This window comes from Caretta caretta, chromosome 1 (genome assembly GCF_965140235.1).
Source record: "Caretta caretta isolate rCarCar2 chromosome 1, rCarCar1.hap1, whole genome shotgun sequence".
In the NCBI taxonomy this organism is placed as follows: Eukaryota; Metazoa; Chordata; order Testudines; family Cheloniidae; genus Caretta; species Caretta caretta.
The window spans coordinates 158886538-158914255 of record NC_134206.1 but is presented as its reverse complement, the minus strand read 5'-3'; the positions used below and the strand labels follow the sequence as shown (position 1 = coordinate 158914255).

Here is a 27718-nt window from a genome sequence, read left to right as displayed (position 1 = left end):
AAAACAAAAGAGGGAAGAGGGGAAACTAATAGGGCAAAGGTGAAAAATGGAGCTGAGAGTGTGGGGTGAAGGGAGCAGAGGAAAAATTCGAATGGAAAAATAAAATAGTGTGAAAGTCTTTTATACAGGCCACCCACTTGTTGTTTGCCTAACTTTGCTTTGTAGCTGTGTTACCAACTCTCTCAATTGTGTCACTAGTCTTGCAATATTTACTGTCTGACTTCGAGCCTCCGTCACAGAAGTCATGTGGTTGTTACATGAGATTCTCTGCTTTCATTTATAAAACAAAATAAAAAATCTCTCCTTCATGCTTGCAAAGAAATGCTTGACAATGTGGCATGAGAGCAACCTAAAGGCTAAGAAACCTTACGGCAAAGAAAAAGAGCCCAAATTTATTACTTTTTTAAACTCTTTTTTTTTTTTAAGCCGATCATGATTTTTATTTATTTATTTATTTACTTATTTCGTTTGGTCCCTGTGTCCTGATTTTTTTCTAAGTTGTAAATTACAAGAAAAGATGGTTAATTAACTCAGGCTAATTTGGGGAACCCAAAAGAGAGTTTGAGAGGCTTACGAAAAATTGAACTCCATGAGGCTCACCTGTCCCTGATTTAGCAACTATTTTCATCTGCTTCAGACATCTTTTAGCACTCCACTGAAGCAAGTGAGAAGCCCGCAGTGCTGATCCGACCTGTTGTGGATCTAATTTGATCTTCTTCACTTGCTAAAATATTCTCCCCCTCCGTGTACTGTCATATCAGCGAGTATATCTCCACACATTATGATTTGTTGATTCTCTGACTCTTTGTATTGAAAAAGCATACGTATCTCTGCATGTTAGTGGAAGCAGTGCAGAATCATATGCATACAGAACAAAAATGTGATTGTTATGTATTATAAAGGAATATGTTTTTATATCATACAGTGAATTATGTAAGCTAACTTCACCTGTACTGATGTAGCAAACTTCAGGTAGCTGATTCTGATCTCACCTATTGTACGTGTGTGTAAATCAGAAGTAACTTCTCTTTGCTAGGTTTCAGAGTAGCAGCTGTGTTAGTCTGTATTCGCAAAAAGAAAAGGAGTACTAGTGGCACCTTACAGACTAACCCATTTATTTGAGCATAAGCTTTCATGAGCTACATCGGCTGAATGCATCTGATGAAGTGAGCTGTAGCTCACAAAAGCTTATGGTCAAATAAATGGGTTCGTCTGTAAGGTGCCACTAGTACTCCTTTTCTTTTTGCAAATATAGACTAACATGGCTGCTACTCTGAAACCTGTCCTTTTCTTTTCTCTTTGCTAGTTGAATTGTACTGGCGCGAGACAACTGAAAGTGAGATCACAAGCCCTGGAAGTGTCTAACGTGCTGTAAAACAAAGAATTTAGTTTTGTATATCACATCCATTTTAATTTTTTCCAATATGTCTAGACATAGCACACAAAAAAAGTCTGCAAGCAATGGATAATCTTAATAAAAAAAATTAAGGAAATTAGTTAAGGAAGTGGATTGGACTGAAAAACTTGAGGATCTAAAGGCAGAGGAGGCCTAGAATTACTTCAGGTCAAAGTTGCAGAAACTATCAGAAGCCTGCATCCCAAGAAAGGGGAAAAAATTCATAGGCAGGAGTTGTAGACCAAGCTGGATGAGCAATCATCTCAGAGAGGTGATTAAGAAAAAGCAGAAAGCCTACAAGGAGTGGAAGATGAGAAGGATTAGCAAGGAAAGCTACCTTATTGAGGTCAGAACATGTAGGGATAAAGTGAGAGAGGCCAAAAGCCATGGAGAGCTGGACCTTGCAAAGGGAATTAAAACCAATAGTAAAAGGTTCTATAGCCATACAAATAAGAAGAAAACAAAGAAAGAAGAAGTGGGACCACTTTACACTGAGGATGGGGTGGAGGTTAAGGATAATCTAGGCATGGCCCAATAGCTAAACAAATACTTTGCCTCAGTCTTTAATGAAGCTAAATGAGGAGCTTAGGGATAATGGTAGGACGACAAATGGGAATGAGGATATGGAGGTAGATATTACCACATCCGAGGTAGAAGCCAAACTCGAACAGCTTAATGGGACTAAATCGTGGGGCCCGGAAAATCTTCATCCAAGAATATTAAAGGAACTGGCACATGAAATTGCAAGCCCATTAGCAAGAATTTTTAACGAATCTGTAAACTCAGGGGTTGTACCGTATGACTGGAGAATTGCTAACATAGTTCCTATTTTTAAGAAAGATTAAAAAAAGCAATCCGGGTAACTACAGGCCTGTTAGTTTGCCATCGGTAGTATGCAAGGTCTTGGAAAAAAATTTGAAGGAGAAAGTAGTTAAGGACATTGAGGTCAGTGGTAATTGAGACAAAATACAACATGGTTTTACAAAAGGTAGATTGTGTCAAACCAACCTGATCTCCTTCTTTGAGAAGGTAACAGATTTTTTAGACAAAGGAAACACAGTGGATCTAATTTACCTCAGTTTCAGTAAAGCATTTGTTATGGTTCCACATAGAGAATTATTAGCTAAATTGGAAAAGATGGGGCTCAATATGAAAGTTGAAAGGTGGATAAGGAACTGGTTAAAGGGGAGACTACAGCGGGTCACACTGAAAGGTGAACTGTCAGGCTGGAAGGAGGTTACTAGTGGAGTTCCTCAAGGATCGGTTTTGGGACCAATCTTATTTAATCTTTTTATTACTGACCTTGGCACAAAAACTGGGAATGTGCTAATAAAGTTTGCAGATGACACAAAGCTGGGAGGTATTGCCAATACAGAGAAGGACCAGGATATCATACAGGAAGATCTGGATGACCTTGTAAACTGGAGTAATAGTAATAGGATGAAATTTAATAGTGAAAAGTGCAAGGTCATGCATTTAGGGATTAGTAACAAGAATTTTTGTTATAAACTGAGGATGCATCACTTGGAAGTAATAGAGGAGGAGAAGGACCTCGGAGTATTGGTTGATCACAGGATGACTATGAGCTGCCAATGTGATATGGCTGTGAAAAAAGCGAATGCGGTCTTGGGATGCATCAGGCGAGGTATTTCCAGTAGAGATAAGGAGATGTTAGTACCATTATACAAGGCACTGGTGAGACCTCATCTGGAATACAGTGTGCAGTTCTGGTGTCCCATGTTTAAGAAGGATGAATTCAAACTGGAACAGATACAGAGAAGGGCTACTAGGATGATCCGAAGAATGGAAAACCTGTCCTATGAAAGGATACTCAAAGCGTTCGGCTTGTTTAGCGTAACCAAAAGAAGGCTGAGAGGAGATATGATTGCTATCTATAAATATATCAGAGGGATAAATACCACGGAGGGAGAAGAATTATTTAAGCGCAGTACTAATGTGGACATAAGAACAAATGGATATAAACTGGCCATCAGGATGTTTAGACTTGAAATTAGATGAAGGTTTCTAACCATCAGAGGAGTGAAGTTCTGGAACAGCCTTCCAATGGAAGCAGTGGGGGCAAAAGACATATCTAGCTTCAAGACTAAGCTTGATAAGTGTATGGAGATGATATGATGGAACAGCCTAATTTTGGCAATTAATTGATCTTCGACTATTAGCGGTAGATGTGCCCAATGGCCTGTGATGGGATGTTAGATGGGGTGGGATCTGAGTTACTACAGAGAATTCTTTCCTGGATGTCTGGCTGGTGAGTCTTGCCCACATGCTCAGGGTTTAGCTGATCGCCATATTTGGGATTGGGAAGGAATTTCCCTCCAGGGCAGATTGGCAGAGGCCCTGGGGGTTTTTCACCTTCCTCTGCAGCGTGGGGCATGGGTCACTCGCTGGAGGATTCTCTGCACTTTGCAGTCTTTAAAGCATGATTTGAGGACTTCAATAGCTCAGACATAGGTTAGGGTTTTGTTACAGGAGTGGATGGGTGAGATTCTGTGGCCTGCGTTGTGCTAGATGACTAGATGATCATAATGGTCCCTTCTGACCTTAAAATCTATGATTCTATGAAATACAAAAGGATGACATAGCTGCAGCAATAATCTTGCCTCTAGATTCTTGTTCCCTTTTGAAATGAATGCAAACCCTGATGGATAAAGGAACTGTGCATAATTCCTTTTGGGGAGGGAAGCAATTATATAGAACTACTGTCCTTATAACTGTTCTGCAAAATGAGCATGTGAGAGAAAAATATATACAATATTACCAAAATAAAACAATATTATCCAAAACATTTAAGACTTCATACATCCAGCATGTCTGAGATTTTTTTTTTTTTTAATTTTTGACACTGTATCAGGTCTGTGGATCCTTTCATCCTGATATAAAAGTCCATTGAATCTTCCATCCCAAGTTCACAATAATGATTTGCCCACAGTATTCCAGAGCTGATATTATTATGAAAATATCAGTGCCTCTTTTCACTCTAAGTATCTCTCAACTTTTGGAGACTCCTTTTATTGTGATATCCAGTCCCTGTATCTGAATTATCTTACTTTCCTGGAGGATATAAAATAATACATGATTTTCCCTAAATAGAACCTGAAACTTGTCTGTCTGCTATTTTGAGGTATGTACTCTTGCCTAGAGCTCAGCTTCCTTGCCAAGAGGGTCAGTCAGTTTTAGTCTAGTGGACGGACTTTACTTTTCCATTTCTTGGCTATCATCTCTTTGAGGGATCCAGCAGGTGTCTCTAGACACAGTTAATTTTATTTTTTGCCCACCAGTTATTTAAGTTTTCAGCTATGTCTGTAAATTCTTCCATAACCTTGAGAAAATAAGTCCAGACAGATTTTAAGGTTGGGCTTTCCCAGAAACTCTGGATGTGGGAGCCAGTATTCTGACTACAGCCCCAACAGCTCATTAGAACATTTATACTTCTTCTTGTAGAAGAGTGCACAATGTCAGATGTGCAAGATTGTGAGGTGCTCAGATACTGTGGCAAAGAGGGCAATATAAGTAGGAATGGATTGCTGAAGTAAGAGGGGCACAGGATTAATGAAGGAGATCGTAGAAAAGGGAAAGGAGGGAGAAAGGAGTGTAATAAGCAGGAATGGTGAGACTGTGCTGTTGAAGGGTTGCAGTGGTAAGGGAGGTGGGATGAGAGAAGGAGGACAAAAAACAGTGACAATACAACAAATGGGGTGGGAAGTTTGTTGTCATTCTGCAATATTGGAGGCTGCCAGCAGATGGCGCCATGGCTTGGGCACATTAAATTTAAGAAAGAACTTTCTATAGGAACACTCAAAAGAGAGTCAGAAGGAAAACTGCTCAGAGATGAGAAATAGCTAAAGCCAGTTTGTGCCAGGGCCCCTTAGTATAACCAGCGTAAGCAGGGTCTGAATGAGCTCTCTGCTGACATGTAGTGATGAGCTATGGAAGAAAACTTCAGGAGCTGATCTCGTTTGCATGGGCATGCCTACCCTGCCGAGGTGCTCAGCATGATGGGATTGCTTGCCCAAATGATGGCTTTTGCCTGGTGTTGGATCCCCAGTCTCCTTGTTATTGGGGCAGGAGTAATAAAGGGTTGTTGTTCTTGTTGTGTGAATTAAGGGCAGCAAAACTGTGCTTAACATAGCCTGAGTGAGGGACTCATCCTCAACAAAATGACACTTGCTAGGCAGGGGACATGGGTTCCAACTTCCAGTGAGTGGGGAGAGGGTGGGAACAGGTATTTGTACCTGGTGTTGTGGGCCCTAGACAGTATTTGACCCTTCCTTTCTTCCCTGTGTAATAACATAGCTGATTAAGACTCAATTGGGAATCTTGTTACACACCGCAGAGCTGAAATCACTGATATCTAGGTCTAAGCACTAGACCTGGGTCTCTGATACAAGATGCTGCCCAGTGTGCACCAGCAATGAGGCTCCCCCACTAACAGCCAGCTGAAATCAGCGAGAGCTGTGTTAAGCAGTGAGACCTGAAGACATCCTGGTGGATTGGTGATCGGGTGGCCAGCAGAGAAGACCAGAGTGGAGCCCTGCAGAGAGGTGTGGTAATGGATTGCAGGGTGGCCAGTGAACAGGAGGAGAGCACCGGTCGGCCAGCAGGGCAGCAGGCAAAGAGGAACAGCAAGCGAGTGCCTGGCAGCGGAGCGAGTAAGGTGCCTTCTTACTCCCCCGCCTCCCCGCACACCTCCACCCAGGTGGGAGGTGAACTGTGCAGAAGCACCTCTCAACTCTGGGTCTGCCCTGACCAAGGGCAACAACAGTGAGTGGGGTGCAGAGAAGGTACAGGACTTTTGGTTGCTGGACTGAAGAACCTGAGGGAGAAGGACACAGCCTAATTTACTTGTCAAGGGTGGTGGGTCTTTTGCTCATGGTTTAGGTTTATGAACCCTGTTTGCGGTGTTTTCCCAAATGAATGCTGGGTTACTTCCCTCCTTTTATTAAAAGTTTCTTTGCTACACTCAGACTCTGTGCTTGGGAGAGGGGAAATATTGCCTCTTAGAGGTGCTGGGGGGGGGGTATAATTGTCCCAGGTCACTGGGGTGGGGACTTGATCTGGTTTCATGTTGTACTGTTGAAAAGGAACTCCTAGATACTGAATCCAGCCCTTGTTGCTGCCAACTCTGACTAGCAGAATAGAGGCGTTAACCTCAGTGTCCTGGCCAACCCCAGCTTCGATTACACACTTTCCTCTTTAGTTTCAGTTGGGTACAATATTATTAACCTCCCCTCCTAAACTGTTCTCTAGAGCTTCGGTGTGCCATAAAACAGCTGCTGTTTTCCACTTCACTGGTCTTGGTGTGTATTTCAGCTTAAAATTATCAAGTGCTCTGGGGTCCTTTTGGGATGACAGATGGTATATTATAGCATGCATTTATATTAGTGATAATAAGCTCTAAATGCAATAGCATACACTCTGCTGAATAGTACAAGAGTAGACGTGCTCTACAATAAAATCTTCCACCCACACGCCATATCTGAAACCCTCAGCTTTGACCCCAATCTTGCAAACTCTTATTAGTGATCAGAGTGCTTACCCCAGTAAGTAGTCCCATTGTAGGCACTGTACTTGATGAGACTACTTGCAGCACTACTCCCTCTAGCAAGTGTTTGCAAAAGTGGGCCCCATAGACTTTGCTGGGACTTATCACATAAGAATGGCCCTACTGGGTCAGACCAAAAGGCAGTGCCAGGTGCCCCAGAGGGAATGAACAGAATAGATAATCATCCAATGATCCATCCCCTGTCACTCTCTCCCAGCTTCTGGCAAACAGAGGCTACGGACACCATCGCTGCCCATCCTGGCTAATAGCCATTGATGGACCTATCTTCCATGAACTTATCTAGTTCTTTTTTGAACCCTGTTATGGTCTTGGCCTTCACAACATCCTTTGGCAAGGAGTTCCACAGGTTGCGTGTGCGTTGTGTGAAGAAATATTTCCTTTTGTTTTAAACTTGCTGCCTATTAATTTCATTGGGTGACCCCTAGTCCTTGTGTTATGAGAAGTAGTAAACAACAATTCCTTATCTAATTTCTTGACACCAGTCATGATTTTATAGACCTCAATCATATCTCCCCTTAGCCATCTCTTTTCCAAGCTGAAAAGTCCCAGTTTTATTAATTTCTCCTAATATGGAAGCTGTTCTATACCCCTAATCATTTTTGTTGCCCTTTTCTGACCCTTTTCCAATTCCAATATATCTTTTTTGAGATGGGGTGACCACATCTGCACACAATATTCAAGATGTGGGAGTACCATGGATTTATATAGAGGCAACATGATATTTTCTGTCCTATTCTCTACCCCTTTCTTAATTATTCTTATCATTCTGTTCACTTTTTTGACTGCCACTGCACCTTGAGTGGATGTTTTCAGAGAACTATCCACAATGACTCCAAGATCTCTTTCTTGAGTGGTAACAGCTAATTTAGACCCCATCATTTTATATGTATAGTTGGGATTATGCTTTCCAATTTGCATTACTTTGCATTTATCAACATTAAATTTCATCTGCCATTTTGTTGCCCAGTCACCCAGTTTTGAGAGATCCCTTTGTAGCTCTTCGCAGTCTGCCTGGGTCTTAACTCTCTTTAGTAATTTTGTATCATCTGCAAATTTTGCCACCTCACTGTTTCCTCCTTTTTCCAGATCATTTATGAATATGTTGAATAGGACTGGTCCCAGAACGGACCCCTGGGGGACACCTCTATTTACGTCTCTTCATTCTGAAAACTGACCATTTATACCTACCCTTTGTTTCCTATCTTTTAACCAGTTACCAATCCATGAGCGCACCGTCCCTTTTATCCCGTGGCTGCTTACTTTCCATAAGAGCCTTTGGTGAGGGACCTTGTCAAAGGTTTTCTGAAAATCTAAGTACACTATATCCACTGGATCCCCTTGGTCTACATCCACATGACCCCCTCAAACAATTCTAGTAGATTCTTGAGGCATGATTTCCCATTACTAAAACCATGTTGACTGTTCCTCAACAAATTATGTTCATCTTTATGTCTCTGACAATATGGTTCATTATTATAGTTTCAATCAGTACTGAAGTCAGGCTTACAGGCCTGTAATTGCCAGTATCACCTCTGGAGCCCTTTTTAAAAATTGGCGTCACATTAGCTATCCTCCAGTCATCTGGTACAGAAGCTGATGTAAATGATAGGTTACAGACTACAGTTAGTAGTTCTGAAGAAACTCAAATGTGAAATTTCAGAACTCTTGGGTGAATACCATCTGGTCCTGATGACTTATTGCTGTTTAATTTATCAATTTGTTCCAAAACGTCCAATGACACCTCAATCTGGGACAGTTCCTCAGATCTGTCACCTAAAAAGAATGGCTCAGGTTTGGGAATCTCCCTCACTTCCTCAGCCGTGAACACTGATGAAAAGAATTCATTTAGTTTCTCCGTAATTACCTTATAGTCCTTGAGTGCTCCTTTAGCACCTCGATCATCCAGTGGCCCCGCTGTTTGTTTAGCAGGCGTCCTGCTTCTGATGTACTTAAAAAAAATTGCTATTACTTTTTGAGTCTTTGGCTAACTGTTCCTCAAGTTCTTTTGTGGCCTTCCGAATTGTATTTTTACACTTCATTTGCCCGTGTTTATGCTCCTTTCTATTTTCTTCATTAGGATTTAACTTCCACTTTTTAAAGGATGCCTTTTTGCCTCTCACTGCTTCTTTTACTTTGTTGTTTAGCCACAGTGGCTCCTTTTTGGTTCTCTTACTGTGTTTTTTAATTTGGGGGTATACATTTAAGTTGAGCCTCTATTATGGTGTCTTTAAAAAGTTTTCACACAGCTTGCGGAGATTTCACTTTTGGCACCGAACCTTTTAATTTCGGTTTAGCTAACCTCCTCATTTTTGTGTAGTTCCACTTTCTGAAATTAAATGCTACAGTGTTGGGCCACTATAGTGTTTTTCCTGCCACAGGGATATTAAATTTAATTCTATTATGGTCACTATTACCAAGCGGTCCAGCTACATTCACCTCTTGGACCAGATCCTGTGCTCCACTTAGGACTAAATCCTCTGGTGGGTTCCAGGACTAGCTGCTCCAAGAAGCAGTCATTTAAGGTGTCAAGAAACTTTATCTCTGCATCCCATCCTGAGATGACATGTACCCAGTCAATATGGGGATAATTGAGTTTTTTATGTTAATAGCTTCTCTAATCTGCCTAAGCATTTCACAGTCACAATCACCATCCTGGTCAGGTGGTCGGTAATATATCCCTACCACTGTATTCTTATTATTAGAGCATGGTATTTCTATCCATAGAGAGTCTATGGTACAGTTTGATTCATTTACGATTATTACTTCATTTGATTCTACACTTTCTTTCACATACAGTGCCACTCTCCCACCAGCACGACCTGTTCTGTCCTTCCGATATATTTTGTACCCTGGTATTACTGTATCCCATCGATTATCCTCATTCCACCAAGTTTCTGTGATGCCTATTATATCAATATCCTCATTTAATACAAGGCACTCTACTTCACCCATCTTATTATTTAGACTTCTAGCATTGGTATATAAGCACTTTAAAAACTTGTCTCCTTTTAGCTGTCTGCCATTACACGATGTAATTGAATGGGATTCTTTTTTATTTGACTGTTTCTCATCAGACCCTGCCTGTATTTTATCATCTTCCACCCTCTCCTCCTTACTAGGACAGAGAGATTCTCTATTAATAGATCCTCCCTTAAGGGATGTCCAAACCATGTGCTCCTCCGCAGCTGTCAGCTTTCCCCCAGCCCTTAACATTAAAAAGGTCGTAGAGTAGTTTTTAAATTAAGTGCCAGCAATCTGGTTCCATTTTGGTTTAGGTGGAGACCATCCTTCCTATATAGGCTCCCCCTTTCCCAAAAGTTTCCCCAGTTCCTAATAAATCTAAACCCCTCCTCCGTGTACCATCGTCTCAGCCACGCATTGAGACTCTGCAGTTCTGCCTGTCTGTGGAACTAGGAGCATCTCCGAGAATGCTACCATGGAGGACCTGGACTTCAATTTCTTACGTAGCAGCCTAAATTTGGCCTCCAGGACCTCTCTGCTATCCGTCCCTATGTCATTGGTACCTACATGTACCACTACCACCGGCTCCTCCCCAGCACTACACATAAGTCTATCTAGATGTCCTGAGAGATCCGCAACTTTGCACCAAAACAACAAGGAGTCCAGTGGCACCTTAAAGACTTAACAGATTTATTTGAGCATAAGCTTTCATAGGTAAAAACCCCACTTCTTCAGATGCATGGAGTAAAAGTTACAGATGCAGGCATTATTATATTGACACGTGAAGAGAAGGGAGTTACCTCACAAGTGGAGAACTAGTGCTGACAGGGCCAATTTGATCAGGGTGGATGTAATCTACTCCCAACAGTAGATAAGGAGGTGTCAATTCCAGGAGAGGCAAAGCTGCTTCTGTAACTTTGCACCAGGCAGGCAAGTCACCATGTGGTTCTCCCGGTCATTGCAAACCCAGCTATCTATGTTTCTAATGTTCGAATCGCCCATTACTAATACCTGTCTCTTCCTAATAACTGGAGTTCCCTCCCCCAGAGAAGTATCCTCAGTGTGAGAGGATACCACAACATCATCTGGAAGGAGGGTCCCAACTATGGGATTGTTTCCCTCTGCTCCAGTTAGATTCTCTCATGTGCAAGAACCCATTAATTGGCACCTGCCAGTCTTTGGTATGCTAGTGAAGTAGTAGTTCTAAAGGACAATGAAATGGTATTCAGGCATTACAGCTTTTAAATGATCATTATGTATTTATTTATGTTACAGTAGCATCTAGGAGCCCTGATCAAGAATCGGGGCCCCATTGTGCTAGGCTTTGAAAAGGGCAAGTATCAATACAGATAGTCAAAGCTCCAGAGAGCTAGCAAACTACAAGGTAGACAGCATACAACATGGAGTGGAGGTGGGGGATTTGGTAACAATACCACAGTTTACTATGAAAGGAGAACTCTCAGAATTTCACTTGCCAAACTAATGCCAGATGGTAGCAATTTGTAAGCATCACAACAGAGGCAGGTTTTAAAGAAGGATTTAAAGGAGCGCTGCACATTTTAACGGGTATTTTTCCCCCACACAGGGAGGGCTGGCTGGGGGGAACACACAAAGTTGCATAAGGGGGAAGCAGATGGAGGTGGTTATCACTGGTGGGGCAAAGGAGAGGGTTGATGTCTCAGGAAGTGGGTAGATCTCATCAACGGTGGGGGATTAAGTGATGAAGCACCTTCAAGGCCAAGATGAGGGGTTTGTGATGGAACAGGGAGAGCTAGTGGAGAGGGGCACAAAGAGGAGGGTGAGGAGGCCTAAGCAGGGAGCCGGGAAGATGATCCTGGCAGCAGCACTTTGAATGGATTTTGGGCAGGGAGGAGGAAATGTGGCTGGTGCCAATAGTAGAGGTGCCAAAGGATGAGGGCTTGAACAAGCACCTTGGCAACCTGCACAGACAGGTGCAATGATATCTTAGAAATGTTCTGTGATCATTGATTAAGCAGGATGTAATCAGCATCAAATGTGATTGTTTCCAGTGCTGGCTAGGGGGGAAATGGCAAAGGAATAAAAGAAATGGGAGGAGAGAAAGTATTAAGGGCTAGTCTACATGGGAAAGTTGTACTGGTATAAGCTAAGGTGTGAATTTAAAGGGGTTTAAGATAAACCAAAAAAACCCCCTCTTATTCCAGAATAAGAGTATCTACACGGGTGTGTGTTTGTGTGTGTGTGTGTGATACCCAATATAACCATCCCAGTATAATATGTAAAACTTTCCTGTGAAAACAAGCCCTAAAACAGATTTTTGGGGGGTGGAAATCTAGGAGTGAGGGTGAGAAACTGAGCGGGGAAAAACCCTAAAAAAGAGGTGAGTGAGAAAAACAGATTCAGAGAGAGATAACTGGGGGGGGGGGGCGGAGGGGAAGGACAGTCAGGGGAAAATTTTTGAGCTTCAGTGGCAGAGGAAATGAAGCATTAGAATAAATGAAAGAGTTAAAAACTGTGGAAGAGTAAAGCAGTAAGACAAGGCCCTGAGGGGAGCCGGTGAAAGTCAGACCTGAGAGAGGCGTATAGCAGAAGCTCGGAAATTGGGGAAAAGGATGCAGGTGAGGCAGAGGAAGCAAAATGGGAGGCAGAGATACAAAATAGACTAGAAAAATGTGTTTGATTTCTTTTTAATAACCTCCCTGTACTTTAGCCAGAGGGATGGCTACATGACCTAATCCCAAGAAATATTTCAGCTTCCTGAAACGGTTGGTTCAAATCATGCTAAGACCAGTGTCTGGCCCTTCATGCTTCTGAGGCAGATAATTACATTTCCATTTCCACTGGTCTGTGTATCTCTTTCAGATGAAGCTTTAAAAACTGCCATCCTGTCTTTCCCGTATAAACACTAGAGAACCCACAGTGCTTTCCGTAAGTACAGGGGTTTCCCCTTGGTGGCTTTGACGAAAGCCTCCTTTGCATCCCCTGCCAGGATTGCTGGCACAGTTCTAGTGCACTGGATGGTTGAACTCAGTGTCACACAGGTTTGAGGTCTGCACTAGAAAATTAAGTTGGCTTAACTATGTTGCTCAGGGATGTGAAAAATCCACACCCCTGAGCAGCATAGTTAAGCTGACCTAACACCCAGTGCAGACTGTTCTAAATTGATGAAGAATCCTTCCATCAACTGAGCTACTGCCTCTGACCTATGCCGATGGGAGAACCCCTCCTGTCGGCATGTGGAGTGTCTACACTCAAGCACTGCAGTGGTGCTACTGTAGCATTTTAAACGTAGACCAGCCCAAAGTCTTATTCTCAAAATTACTTCTAATTGTCTGGGTTAGGAATGCAGTCACAGGGATTTAAAACTGGCTGGAGGACAAAACACTGGTAAATGTAGAGTAGGGAATAAGATGCATGAGCAGGGAGCTGGATTAGATGGCTTTAGCGGTTCTTTAATTCTAGATCCACAAGAAAAGGGCAAGGGTACATGGCAATCCATCAAGTTGGAAGAGAGATCTATAGAGGTACAAAAGGGATTGGTGTTGGGTCCAGTCACACTTATCATAGATTCCAAGGCCAATATGGACCATGGTCGTCCTCTAGTCTGATCTACTCACATCTTCATTAATGTTCATGAAGAGAGAGTAAACAGCATGTTAAGGAAATTCACTAATGATGCCATGTCTGTGTGAAGACTGAGAGAGACAAAATATGGGCAGGAAATAACGAAACAAGGTTCAGCACTGAAAAATGCAAACTCCCTTACTTTTGTAGTGATAATCAAGATGGGCCATTTCCAGCAGTTGACAAGAACCTGTGAGAAACAGTGTGCGTGTGGGGGGGGAATAAACATGGGGAAATAGTTTTGCTTTGTGTGATGACACATCCACTCCCAGTCTTTATTCAAGCCTAATTTAATGGTGTCCAGTTATCCCTACAAAAGGTTTTTTTTTCTCTCCTGCTGGTAATAGCTCACCTTAACTGATCACTCTCGTTATAGTGTGCATGGTAACATCCATTGTTTCATGTTCTCTGTGTATATAAAATCGTCCTACTGTATTTTCCACTGCATGCATCCGATGAAGTGGGCTGTAGCCCACGAAAGCTTATGCTCAAATAAATTGGTTCGTCTCTAAGGTGCCACAAGTACTCCTGTTCTTCTTGCGGATACAGACTAACATGGCTGCTACTCTGAAACAATGCAAAACAAGACAGACATTGAGCAGATGGCATTTGGAGTTCACTTAGAATCAAAGAGCAAATGTATTGCTCCCTCCAGTTTTTAGACTGTTTTCAAATATGGTACACATTTCTCAGAGTACTTAACATTTCCCTACATTTCTTTTAAATGGAGGAATTGCATTTAGGACATTAGTCAATAGCAACAGGCAGGCTTTGTTTTCTTCAAACTTTATTACTGTAACTCTTTCTTGCCTGTCTTGTGTTCTATGCATTGATAACAAAGGTGGTATATAAATGAAACTGCTTCATTTTAGCTGGGTCAGTCCCAGCTCTGGCTACATGGTGTTTTTAAAATGGGTTGTGTCCGTGTTCAGTGTAGCTGGGAGTCTGTCACACTTCTTAAGATGTATAGAAAGGTAACTAAAAGGATAGATGTTAATGGATTATTCTGTTTCCATTTCACCATAAAAAAGAGTGACACTGACTGCAATCCAATCTAATGCAGAGGATTCTCCCAGTGATAAGTGGTACTTTGTCTTGTGTGTTGAAAGCAACTAATCAAGCCCTGCTCTCCAGTACAGCATTACGGATTGATTGCCCACAGGCTCCCAGCTCTGAAGTCAAAGGGGGTTGCTATGGGAATCGGGAGGGCACTTGAAGACAGGATCTGAAGCTTGTGTTTCCCTGTCCAAGGCAGCTGAAGTCAGAGAAAAGGGAAACTAAGAGGAGGTGGCACACACACTGCCACAGCAAAATGCATGCATGTTAGAGGAAGGATCTTCATAGCATGAGGCTGTGGCTTATAGAAAAGCAAAGACACTAAAGGATCTGGCAGTGGTGGCTCAGCATTGTTTGGCTAATCCCTTTTTCCTGCTATATAGCTGACAGTAAGAAAGTACAGTAAAAGTCCAACTGTAGCAAGATGGGATCCGGCTCCTCAACTTACCGGCCCAAGTGTATTTATTTGGATATTGATGGAAGAATTCAAAAGGTACTTTTCTTATGTTTCACAAACGGGTGTCTCTTTCAGTAAGCAGCAGCAATAATGATGGCAGGCTGTATTTATTTTGTGACCTATAAAATATAAAAGGTTGTTTATATTCAGCTCTGGTATGGATCTTGACTCTTTGTAAAATGCTCTTGAGTTACTTCTGTTTTGCGAATGAATATAGGGTTTTTTTTAAGTGCAGTTAGGACTCTCTGTGCTGCAGGGTGTGTGTGTGTGTGTGTTCCTGATTTAATAGTCTTCCAGGGTTGCTCTACAAGAGCAGCCCTTTACGTGTTTGCAAAGTTTTGCATGTGGAAAGGGGCTTTCCTGGTTTTCACCTGATCAATAGTAACTGGAAAAGAAGCTATGTTGCATTATTTTGAGATTGTTTAGCACGTGGATATTAACGGTAGGAAGACATTTTAAAATATACTCTAAATGGTGTATAGGAAGCTATTTCATTCGTTGTTATAATCTATTGTGTATTTGTATCAGCAGGTAGGGATCCCCAATAACATTGGCAAAGTTCTTCTTCCGTATCATTAAACTTTTATCAAAACTTCAGATATTGTGTGCTCCGTGCTATACAGAACATAGAGGAAGATGCAGTCCCTGCTCTGAGGAATGTTTAGTAACTAAAAAACAGACAGCTCAGAATATGTGAAGTATATTAGACATGCATTTTACACATAAACACCCTACGGTTTCTATTACTAATTTATCCTAGATCATCTTTCAGCTACAAATCAAGTGCCTTATCTTATACAGCAAATAGAAGACACTAAGCTATTAAAGAGTGATCTCAGTGTGGCTTGCAAAATTCAAAATAGCCATCTTTTAGGGTTCAAGCCTAAATTATTATTTTACCTAGCTTCAGCTTTTCCTTTGGAAAGAAATAGCATTATGCATTTCCCACATGTTTTAAATGACCTTATGAACACGTAATTTAGGATTAGCTGCCTAAAGTCATTAGCCTTTGCCTACGGTCTCTGCCTCCCCCCCCCCCCCCCCCCCACTGCTCTGGTCACCTAGAAGACTTAACCAATTCTCCTGCATAAGGCACGCTCACAGAAACATGCAAATAGAGAATCAGAAATGCAGTCAAAATAAGACCTTGAATAATGAAGAGCTGCACAAGTTTCCCCAGAGCAGAATATTATCACCTCATCATCAGTCTGGGGTCTTTGAGTTGAAGGTGAAATCTCTGTTGCTGTCAGCTCTTCGTCACTAGCAGAAAGGAGCATCCAAACTCTCTTAAACAGGAGGGAGGATTTATGTTTTGCCACGGTTTAGCAGAGCTAGTTGCCTAATAATCCAAGGAAACGACACTTGCAGTGTGAAGTTCCCCAGCACCTTCAAAAATAGAAAAACAAAGGTTTTAATTTTTATTTTAAAAAGATAGAGATCATTTACATCATATTTACTAAATAATACTTTTCACTTCCTCCTGCTAAAACTTGAGCATTTCCCAAGATTAGTCTCTGGAGAGTAATTGTATTGTAGAAGAACACACCAGAGGCATGACTGCATGAAATAGCAACGCAAACTCCAGCAATATAAATTTTGCTCAATAAACATTATCTGTTTCTTTTGTCAGATGTGAAATTCCATCTGTGCAATGTTTGGAAGGATTCCTGCAGTAAAAATACAGAGTAAACGCGGGTTCATTCAGGGGTAAGCAGAGCATATCGCAAAGCTTCATGCCTCCTAATTAGACAAAAGGAATCCATAATCTTCCAAGGAATGCAGTATTTGTGATTTCTAGAGGCAGCTCTTTAAACTAATGCTGAACTACTCCTTACTTGACCCAGTACTGAAATACGATCATTATAAAATTGTTTAGGCTAAATCCTTTCAGACTCAAAGTCTGGCTGAACTGATGAACATTTCAGAGTATTGTAATGGAGGTGGGCATCTCATGATAATTATAATAATAAATACTTTTGCTTTTACATGGCCTGATTCTGACCTCACACCGTTTTTGCACTGGCGTACACCATTGACTTCTGTGGAGTTACTCCTCATTTACATGAGTTTAAGTCAGAGGACAATCAGACTTATTGAGTATTATGCCTGAGGATCTGGTATGTAGCACATTGCAGTTGAGGATCTGTTAATGAAAACATTCAGATTTAATTAAGTATCACGTCCTAGCAGGTAAGGGTACTGTTAGGTAAACTGAGGCACAAAGCAGTTACATAGCCTGCCCAAAGAGACCTGACTCAGTCTAACTGCTAGACCAGGGGTCACAGTATGTTGAATTCCTGGTGATCTGCAGAATGAAAGTGTTTGAGACCCCAGCAGTAGAATCATAGTCCAGGAAGGAACCTCGCGAAATCATCTAGTCCAGTCCCCGTCAGGGTAATCCGTTGGCGGGCTGCGAAACAGTTTGTTTACATTGACCATCCGCAGGCACGACCACCCGCAGCTCCCAGTGGCCGCAGGTTGCCCACCACTGATCTAGATCATCCCTGACAGGTGTTTGTCTAACCTGCTCTTAAAAATCTCCAGTGATAGAGAGTCCACAACCTCCCTTGGCAATTTATTTCAGTGCTTAACCACCCTGACCCTTAGGAAGCTTTTTCTAATGTCCAACCTAAACCGCCCTTGCTGCAAGTTAAGCCCATTGCTTCTTGTTCTATCCTCAGCGGTTAAAGAAAACAATTTTTCTCCCTCCACCTTGTAACAACCTTTTATGTACTTGAAAACTGTTATCATGTCCTCTGTCTTCCTTTCCCCAGACTGAACACACCCAATTTTTTCAATTTTCCCTCATAGGTCATGTGTTCTAGACCTTTAGTCATCTTTGTTGCTCTTCTCTGGATTGTCTCCAATTTGTCCACATCTTTCCTGAAATGTGGCGCCCAGAACTGGACACAATACTCCAGTTGAGGCCTAATCAGCATGGAGTAGAGTGGAAGAATCACTTCTCATTTCTTGCTTACAATACTCCTGCTAATACATCCCAGAATGATGTTTGCTTTTTTTGCAACAGTATTACACTGTTGACTCATATTTAGCTGGGTTTGCAAAGGATTGCAAAGGATTCACTCTGACCCCCAGATCCCTTTCTGCAGTACTCCGGCCAACTTTCACATGCTCTTTATTCATATGAGTAGTCGTATATGAGTACCCATAGGATTACAGTTATGCAGTGGCTCCCAACCTTTCCAGACTACTGTATCCCTCTCAGAAATCTGATTTGTGTACCCCAGCTTTCACCTCAGTTAAAAATGACTTGCTTACAAAATCGGACAATAAAATACAGAAGTGTCACAGCACACTATTACTGACAAATTGCTTACTTTCTCCTTTTTACCATATAATTATAAAATAAATTATTTGGAATATAAATATTGTATTTACATTTCAGTGTATAGTGTTTATAGAGCAATATAAACAAGTCATTGGCTATGAAATTTTAGTTTGTACTGACTTCGCTAGTGCTTTTTATGTAGCCTGTTGTAAACCTAGGCAAATCTCTAGAAGAATTGATGTACCCCCTAGAAGACCTCTGTGTACCCACAGTGATACATGTACCCCTGGTTGAGAACCACTGCAGTTATGCATGGTAATAACTGTCTGCAGGATCAGGGTCATAGTTCTTGATGATAGACCGCTAAAGACAACAGCCTATGAAAAATAGTGCAGATCATGATTCATGTAATTTGTTTCAACTTACCCTGTGACTCATCACATTTCAGTGAATTCAAGGGAGCTGATAAAATAGTTTCTTGTTAGTTAGTAATGCAGCAAATTAAGCAATGGGCACTCTAAAACACCCTGTCATGTTAAACTATTTGTACAGTACAGTTTAGTGAATATTTTTAGAGTAAAAAATGGTTTAAAACAGACTGTTCGGAAATTTGGAAGAGGGGATCAATATCCATAGTTAATGCTCCTTTCTGCATTCCCTTTAAAAGGTGGTATCTCTATTTAGCTGGTTGGGTATCTTTGGCATACTTCTTAGAGCCCCAAGCATTCCTCCAAACGCTTCAAAGGCATAAGTTTATGGCCACCATCCTTCTGGCCAGAAGGACTGCACTGGATCCACGCTGAGCTCTCATCACTTCCTGTACCAGTCACTACATCACTAAAAAGCGCACAGCTTCTGCTGCACTCCTCCTTCCCAAGGCATTCCTGACCAGGAATCTAGCCTGGAGCTCTCATGTGCCAGTGCTTAATTTATTCCAGGGCTGAGCCCCGGCGCCTCTCGGCTTGGCAGTTCAGAGCCCCAGCACTGTTGGACTTGCCGTGTCAGTTATGAAAGTAAAAAAAAAAAAAAATGCTTGAACCCCAGCACCTAATTGCTTGAGCCCCGGCACCTCTTTAGTTACAAATTAAGCACTGACCAGTGCATATCACTGACCAGTATCGCACCATGTGCCCACCAGATAATTTCTCTTTACTGAGGGTTCCACCTGGAGATGTTTCTTCCAAAGCTCTCAGTTTGTGGATATTAAAAAATAGCAGAGGATAAAAAGTATGTTTGATCATACAGTCGTGTGTCTTGAAATCTCAATATGCAGGATCTTTCTGGTTTCTGAGCTTCATTTCAGAATCACATGCTGTCAGAAAAGTAATCACTTACTCTTCATCTGTGTACTGTGTTGAAGTGAATATCCTCAAAATATGCCAGTATTCTTGAGACAAGACTGGCCCATATAGATGTTAGATCTCTGGCCCCAACTGATCTAACATCCACCTCTCTGATACACAGGCAATGTGAAAAGCTAGTGGAGGGTTTAAGTTCTTGTATTGATGTTTCTCTCTCTTCCCCTGCCCCCAACTAGACTGCATAAACCAAGAATCAGGCATAACATTTTGCATAGACATTTAAAACTTTAGTAGGATAGTAGCAAACACAAAATGAGCATCCTATGTGTTGTATCCTAACCACGCTCCACAGAAAGTGAAATCATTTAGACAAGACTACCAATTATAATTATACCCAGCTCTTATTGTTTTTTAATCAGTAGGTCACAAAGCACTTTAGAAAAGAGGCAAGTATCATTACCCCACTTTATAGATGGACATCTTTATAGATGTCACTTCAGAGAGGTGAAGTTACTCAGCCAACTATTAATTAGGTTGGGAAATAAAGGAGAAACAACCTGATATTTTGGATAGGGATGGGCTCAAGTTATACTACTTGTATCTGAATTTCAAACACTCATAAACTCAGATGGTATTTAGAAGTGAGGTTTTAGATGGGGCTTATCTCTATGTTTGGGAAATATAACTGATAAGACAGGTAGTCTTATCAGTACTTTCTCAGCTTCTCAAGAACATTTGATTACAAAAATAGAAAAGAAAGTTTCTTCTTTCCCAGTGATTTCAACACAGTAGTATTTAAGTGCTCCTGTTTCACATTGATATAGCCATTTAAGATTGTTGGAGAGGAAAGGATAATCATGATGATAGAAACATCACATCAGACTTCTTATTCAGCAGTTCAAAATTCTTCTGAGAAAACTGTTGTTAAAGCAATTCAGTAACACTTTTCACAGCCTGGACAAGATACATTACACAATAAAGCATAATCGTATTGTGCCAGCTCCCTACCCTTTCTCTGAGCCGGACACAGGTGTTGGTAGATGTCCTAAGGTAGCATGACCTGAACATATTTCTCTTTGGTTTGGGCATAGACCCCCTTTGCTTACATGGATCCAGAGGCCCCGAACACAAAGACCCAATTTCACAGACGGGAATTCTGAGACCATTTGTATAAAGGAATATAAGCAAGGGAATGGGTACAGACCGATGGGCTGAAAAGGGATGGGTGACTGAAGGGAATTCAACAGCAACAGTGAAACAATAGGTACCATCCCTCCCCTTTCCGGCCCGCCCCCCACCCCCCCCAAGATACCCAAAACTATCTCACACACACACACACACACACATGGCCTCAGATCACACCAGTGGTGCACATAAAGCAGAAATGCGCTAGCTTGGTGGAGCGCGCTGCTTGGTGGCTGCTCAGTCTGGACCGCTGACCTGTTGGGGTACCTTGCTCCCTGGCTACTCAGCCTTCACCTGCCCTTGGGACACATGTGAGTCTGAATCCAAAGTGTCCACCACTAGTTGCAGTCTAGCAGTGTTCATCACAGGCTTGTTCCCTGGGCTCACAGACACCCACACTCAGCGCAACACAGTCCTCCTCCTTCTCCACCGAGGCGCTTCTCCCCTCTGTCTCTCCACCTACTCCTCCCAACTGTTCTGGAATCCTCCGGCTTCTTGCCCCTATTGGCGATTGATCCACCAAAACTTGGCTGCTTGCACTTAGGCACCATCTGCTGCCTTATTATGGTATGTTCTACGACACCAGCTATGCTGCAGTGTTATTCTACAGACACTAGTGTTTTACATACTTTTAAAAGGTCGCAAACCCCGTACAGTTTGACAGTGATCCTGCCTATTTTACTGACTGAAAAAATACATCACCTAAGGGCTACCGATGTCAGATCCAAGGGGTTGATACTACCATACAAAGGGCTGGAAGCCAAGCACAGGCTTACTTCGAAAGTATTTTTTGCACTACTCAATTAGGAATTTTACCAGGGAAAAAAAATTCAAATGTTTGTTGAAAAATTGGAACGAAATCCAATGATCAACAAAAATTGATAAGGGATAGAATTCTGGACATGTGGACGATGAGATACTCTGAAGCTAAATATAGACAGAATTTGGGTTAATACACTGTTTCCTACTCATGGTATCCATTTCCCAAAGTGAAATACAAAGTAATTAGTCTCAGCCCTACCAGTTTACAACTATGTGTAATCAGAGCGGTTATTGTATCTTTAATAATCGCTCCTGCTCAGCCTTGAGTATTAAAATATATTTTATTGAGTGGGAATATTGGGCAAGACACGGGTTATTAATCTCTAACCTCTCTGCAAAGTAACATGAGATCTTTGACGCACACCAGAGCTGTACAGAAGGGACTAAGATAGAAAGGACATTTGTCTAAAAAAGTTACAGAAATATTAACATTGTGGATATGACCCAAAGCCCAGTCAATAAGCATTAGCGCTGACTCAGTGGCCTATTTCACACTCTTTGCACACTTAATCTAACTATTATTTCCACTCCAGAAAGTCTCAGTCATCTCATTAGTCACTCTGCTTTCTTTCCTTGCTTCATGTTACCCTCAGAAGCAATCCGAGCATATCCTGTGCTTAAATCAAATGGCTACATGTTGGCTTTGTTGGAGGCTTATTAAAATGATTGTGCAAAATATTAAATGATGACCAGTTTCACTGACAGTTTCACTGTCCTTTTTTCTAAGCCTATTGGAAATTCCTCTAAAGACAAGGGGGCAACAGGGACTGAAATGTAGCAAATGTTAACCCTAAAACAGGGGAAGCAAACTATGTGCAGTTGCTATAATGTTTTTGAGGATTATATTCCTTCCATTGCTGTCTGGCACATGCATGAGGGAGAGGCAGTTAACTGGATTTATATATGGTTGGGGATCTTGAAGTTCGCAATCTGCAAATTCAGACTGAACCCTCTAGCACCCTCTCCCCCACCTTTAGAGTGTTGTTAAAAGAGAACCAGAATAAAAATGACTAAACTGAACTGGCTCTGATAGTTCAATAAAGAGAACTTTGAGACAGCATTTCTGCAGGGAACTGGACAGGGAAGGAAATAGCTGGTGAAATATAGAGCCTTCTCTCTCAAGGTGGCGAGTTCAAATCCAGTCCAAAATTGTAGTTACCAAAAGTTCCTACAACATGAGGTCTATTTGAAATTAACCTAGTGGCACCAGTCCAGTTCCCAGCAGATAAGAATCCACACAATCATGTCACCCTTGCCAGTGAAGTTAACAAAGAATGGCTATATTTCCTCAATCCACCATTAAACCCTAGATGTCAGTTCTCCAGGGCAAGCTGAAGTGTGTTGCTGGGGCAGTGTAGGGCAACCTGAATTTCCCCTGCCTGTGCTATATCTCTTCTATGGGTATGTAGAAGAATTCAGTCAGAGTGCCAGCACCCTTCACTACAGTCACATGATTTTGGTCATTCAAGTGATTGGCACCCAGGTTGGCCTAGCTGCAGTGTAAGTGCCCTCACTGCAAAGCCACAGTGGAATTGCTGCACCCACACTGATACTGTACTCGTGCCTGTAAGGCCGTAGAACTTCTGGGAGCACGTCCCATAGTTCTTAGTCCTACTCTAAGCTGCGCTGCTCTATGAATTATTATTTTGTGGAAGCGTATATTGGGACAACCTGGGCACCTGTGTGGACGTGGTCTTAGCCCACCAACTCAGTGAAGTACTTCTTGTTTGGCACTCTCTAGATTTCTGTCCAGGATGGACCTCCATCCCAATCTGTTGGTAACCATGTCTCCTACTCTGAGATGCTGGCATTAATGCAACTTAAGACGGATACAGGACATCAGACACAACAGAGGGCATTTCAGCAGCTGCTTGTCATCCTGAGAAAACGATGGCAGCAGGGCTTGCTAAGGAGATCATGCAGGCTGCATGGAGATATGGAGCAGTGGAGACAGCTGATGCAGCTTTTAATAGCTGTGGAATCCCAGTAAGCTGATTGGCAATTCTGGAGCAGGACCACAAGCACGGAGCGATGGGACTGCATTATCATGCAGACCTAGGATGACCGTCAGTGGTTCTAGAACTTCTGTATGAGGAAAGATGCCTTTCTGGAGTGTGTGATGAGCTTCCCTTGGCCCTCAAGTACTGGGACATGCAGTTGAGAGAGGCCAGAAGTGAGCTGCAGTTGCCATCTGGAAGCAGGTTACCACAGACTGTGACAGGTCAGTGGCTAATCATTTTCCCATTGGCAACTAGGGTGACCAGATGTCCCAATTGTATAAGGAAAGTCCCAATATTTGGGGCTTTGTCTTATATAGACGCCAATTATCCCCCACCCCCTGTCCTGATTTTTTCACACTTGCTATCTGGTCACCCTAGGTGGCAATGAATGTTTGCAAGCTAATATTGCTGTGGTTCACCCATAGATGGTGAAAATTGCTAATGTCTCTGGAATAAAAGCCAGCTCTGAGTGAATTGGCTTTTCAGACTTTGCTAGGGCTATAAATGGCACACACACATGCCCAAAGTCCACCCTCCCCCCCACAAGTTACACATAATGTAAAATAGAAAGGATACTATTAGCTCATTAATCGAGCCCTAAGGCAAAATAACTCACCGCCACAGTCTCAGAACAAAGGGCCCAACTCCTTTTCCCACTGAGAAATCACCAGGAAAACTCCCATTTACTTCATTGGGAGTAAGAATGTGCAGACAATCACAGAAACAATTGTATATTTGCTGGGAAATGATTGCTTGCTGGCTGACTGCTTTGTTTGAAAAGAGAAGGAAGCCAATCAGAAGAGCGCAGCAACTGACAAAGGAAAAGACCTTTTACAGCATAAAATCATTGGTTTAAAAGAAAACCTAAAGACAATCATTCAAATCTTGCTCTCCTTAGCAAAATGCAGCAAGTGATTTATGAATCAGTTTCTATCAAACTTTTAAAAGACCAAGAAAATTAGGAATCTAGCCCATAGTCCACTTAAATATAACCACAAAGGAATATCTTTATTGCCTAACTTTTCACTCTTTCATTATTATCTGGAACTTTTAAAAATTCATCCTGGCTTCATTGAAAGCCTTGTGTTTTCCTTCATGAAACGGGCTGGTTTTCTGATCTTTAGTGCTTCCTGAATATTTTTTTATCTTATCCCACTCTTATCCCAGTTTCTGGTCACTAATAATTGATTTCCAGAATCAGAACCCTGGACACCTGAAATAGCGCTCCCAGCATGTCACAAAAGTTCGTTCTAAGTTCAGCTACAATTGCCATCATCTCCTAAATTATTGCATTTGTCAGTTGTTTGTACAATAATGGGCTTGTGATATTGTGTCGGACAGTTTTAGTAGCTAGAACCTCTGAAAGATGCTGTGTTTTGCTAAGAGCAGGATTTCAGTCATATCTAAATCTGATTAAAATATATTTAAAACCTTGATTTACTGCTTTGATTGCAGCTGGACTGTAATAAACTAAGGTCCATCACTGTGGTGATTATCAAAATAGCCATATAGGGTAAATTGATGCCAGTTACTTTCCAAATAACATGTAATAACTGGTAATGATCTGTCTCAGGTTTTTAATGATCTAATTGTTCAATCCTGTACATTTAATCTAGATACCTGAATGAGTGGGGTCCAGGCAGTGAGGAGGAGGGTGCTGCAAAGACAAGAGCCAGACCTGAGGAAGAATAGATTAGAACAAGGAGCCTGAGTGGGGCTGCAGGCTGATGGTGGGTGGGGGGAGAGGGAGACTTGGGCAGGCTGGTCAAGGAGACTGCGACTGGATGAATAAAGAGACTGGGTTTATGAGCTAGGGAAGGCCATGGGGAGGGAGACATGGATCAGATCAGCAGTTAGGGCAGGAGGGAGACTAAGACTGGGAGCCAGGGAAGGTAATGGGGAGCAAGCCAGTAGGTGGGAGGATACTGGAACTGAGTGGGGGAAGAGTGAAGGAAGTGGCCGGGGAAGGGAGAGAGATCTGATGAGGAGCTGGGTGCAGAGGAGAAGTGGGACTGACTGGACAAAGAGAGTGGTTCAAAGAGCTGGGACGCAAGAGAGAACAGTGAAGTTGGATGAGGAGACTGGGAATGTGGGTGGAGGGGGCAACTGGAGGCCAGGGTTGGGGAGAGAGGCAGACTGGATGAGAAGCCAGGAGGGGAGAACTGGGACTGGCTGAGTAAGGAGGTTGGGACTGGGGTGAGAAGCCTGAGGCATGGAGACTAGGAGCTGCCAAGTGAAGAGAATGAGATTGGAAGAAGGAGCTAGGAGTAAGGAAGCAACAGAATTGGAACAGGCTAGAGAAGGGGTCATGCTTGGGGGGGGAATAAACAGAAGAATCCATGCCCAGTAGAGCACACTCCCCATTAGAGCCTGGAATGGAAAGCAAGATCCTTGAGTCTCACCATTCCTCTGCTGTAGGCAAATATGTGTGACACCCACTGGCAAAGCGTCCTGTCCCCCCTCTAGTGCTGGTCCACATACAGGAAGACAACCTACTACTGCTATCAGTTACTCGAACGGCAGAGGTCTGTGTGGTGAAAGGAATGAGGCAGGGGATTGCAGGAGGACCACGAGTGTGTCCTTTCTCTTCCTGCAATCCCCTTCCCCACATCTTCTAACTTCTGCAACAAATGAAGCAGGGGTCTGACAGACAACAGTCTTCTTTACAACACAATCATGCTTCATCTCCAGAGCAGGTCTATCCTGTGCACTGAAAGAGGCAGGGGTCCAATGGAAAAAATAGTATGTGATCATGTAATTAAAGACTGTATCATAATGCAAATGCACAAAGGGATGGCATGGAACACCTAATGCCAGCATTTCCTGACTTTTGGAGATTTTTAAACTGACATCTTTTAGGGTTGTCTTTGCAACCTTAATAGTGTTTTTTAACATAATTTTTTGTGTGTAAAAGGATAAAGGGCATTCTTTGGGGGTCAACAGCAGTTGGAAAAATTAATCTCAAGTGGATTCAACTGCTAACTTAATAGTACTGCAATAGTGCCATACATTACAGTGGGAAGTTTGGCTTCCTTGGAAAATATTACATTCCATCTAAATTACAGGACCGGATCCTCAGCTGATATAAATCAGTGCAGCACCGTTGACTTGAATTAACCAATGCAAATTGACACTGAGGATCTGACCCATTCTATAGATCATGATCATTCTCTAGATTAATGATAAAGTTTCTTTTGCTGTCATTTCAGATACCATATGCTAGATTTGTAGATAGTTCGGTTAGGATTCCAAAATCCCCTTTCCTGCTCTGCTTTCTCATTGAAAATAAATGAATTAGAAAAGGGGGAAGATAAGAAAGGGAGGAAAGAATTTCGATGCCCAGGGCAAATCAGATATTTTAAAAGCAAGAATGGTCATTTATGTAAAGCCAGTACATGAGGTCCATGTCCAATGGAATTTAACCGTACCTTCTCTTCTTTTTCTTGTTTTTCTTCACTGCTGCTGTTTTGCTTGGAAGGTGGTCTTCAGTAAATACTGCAATTCCAGAGATATTGTTGACCTCTTCTGCATTGCAACTGGGTTACCAAGGTAGGCATCACTTGATACATTTGACAAGGGCTAACACACCTTTCACCTTGGTTCCTTCCCTCTTCAGAACAATTCAGAGGTGGGCCCAAAATGGAACCTCACACCCAACAATCCCTTAGTTTTGGGAAGAGGAGAATATATTTCAAAATCTAGATCTGAACCCAGATTTGAATTTTGCATCTCAGGCATATCTCAAGTTACAGAATGTGAGAATCAGAAATTGGGGTAACAGTAATTCATGCATAATGAATAACAGAAGAGGGCTTAATGCACTATTGGAAGGTGCTCGGATATCACAATATTAGTCTGGTATAAGGAATAGAATAGAAGAGAGGGATGTTTTGAGAAATTGTGCACAGACAAGCCCAGTCAAGGATGCCAGTTTTACATTTGGGGCACTGTCAAATAGAACTATACCACTCTTGTTCAAGGTTCCTGGTATCCAAACAGAGTACCCACTAGAATTTTGCACAAATGGGACAAACAAACAAAAAATGTCACCGAGTCCCTTGTTC

At 42.1% G+C, this 27718-nt stretch overlaps 1 protein-coding gene across 3 annotated transcripts in view; it reads left to right on the top strand.

Moving 5' to 3' along the window:
* The first annotated feature begins 14658 nt into the window (after window positions 1–14658).
* PDE9A (phosphodiesterase 9A) overlaps window positions 14659–27718 on the top strand; it is a 90915-nt gene continuing 77855 nt past the window's right edge. For 2 of the 3 annotated variants that reach the window (XM_048865477.2, XM_048865468.2), the window contains exons 1-2: window positions 14659–15093; window positions 27133–27203. In XM_048865477.2, the coding sequence (XP_048721434.1) occupies window positions 15025–15093; window positions 27133–27203 (140 nt within the window). In that variant the 5' untranslated portion in view covers window positions 14659–15024. The remainder of the gene's footprint in view (window positions 15094–27132; window positions 27204–27718) is intronic. The other variant, XM_048865485.2, reaches the window with a different exon arrangement.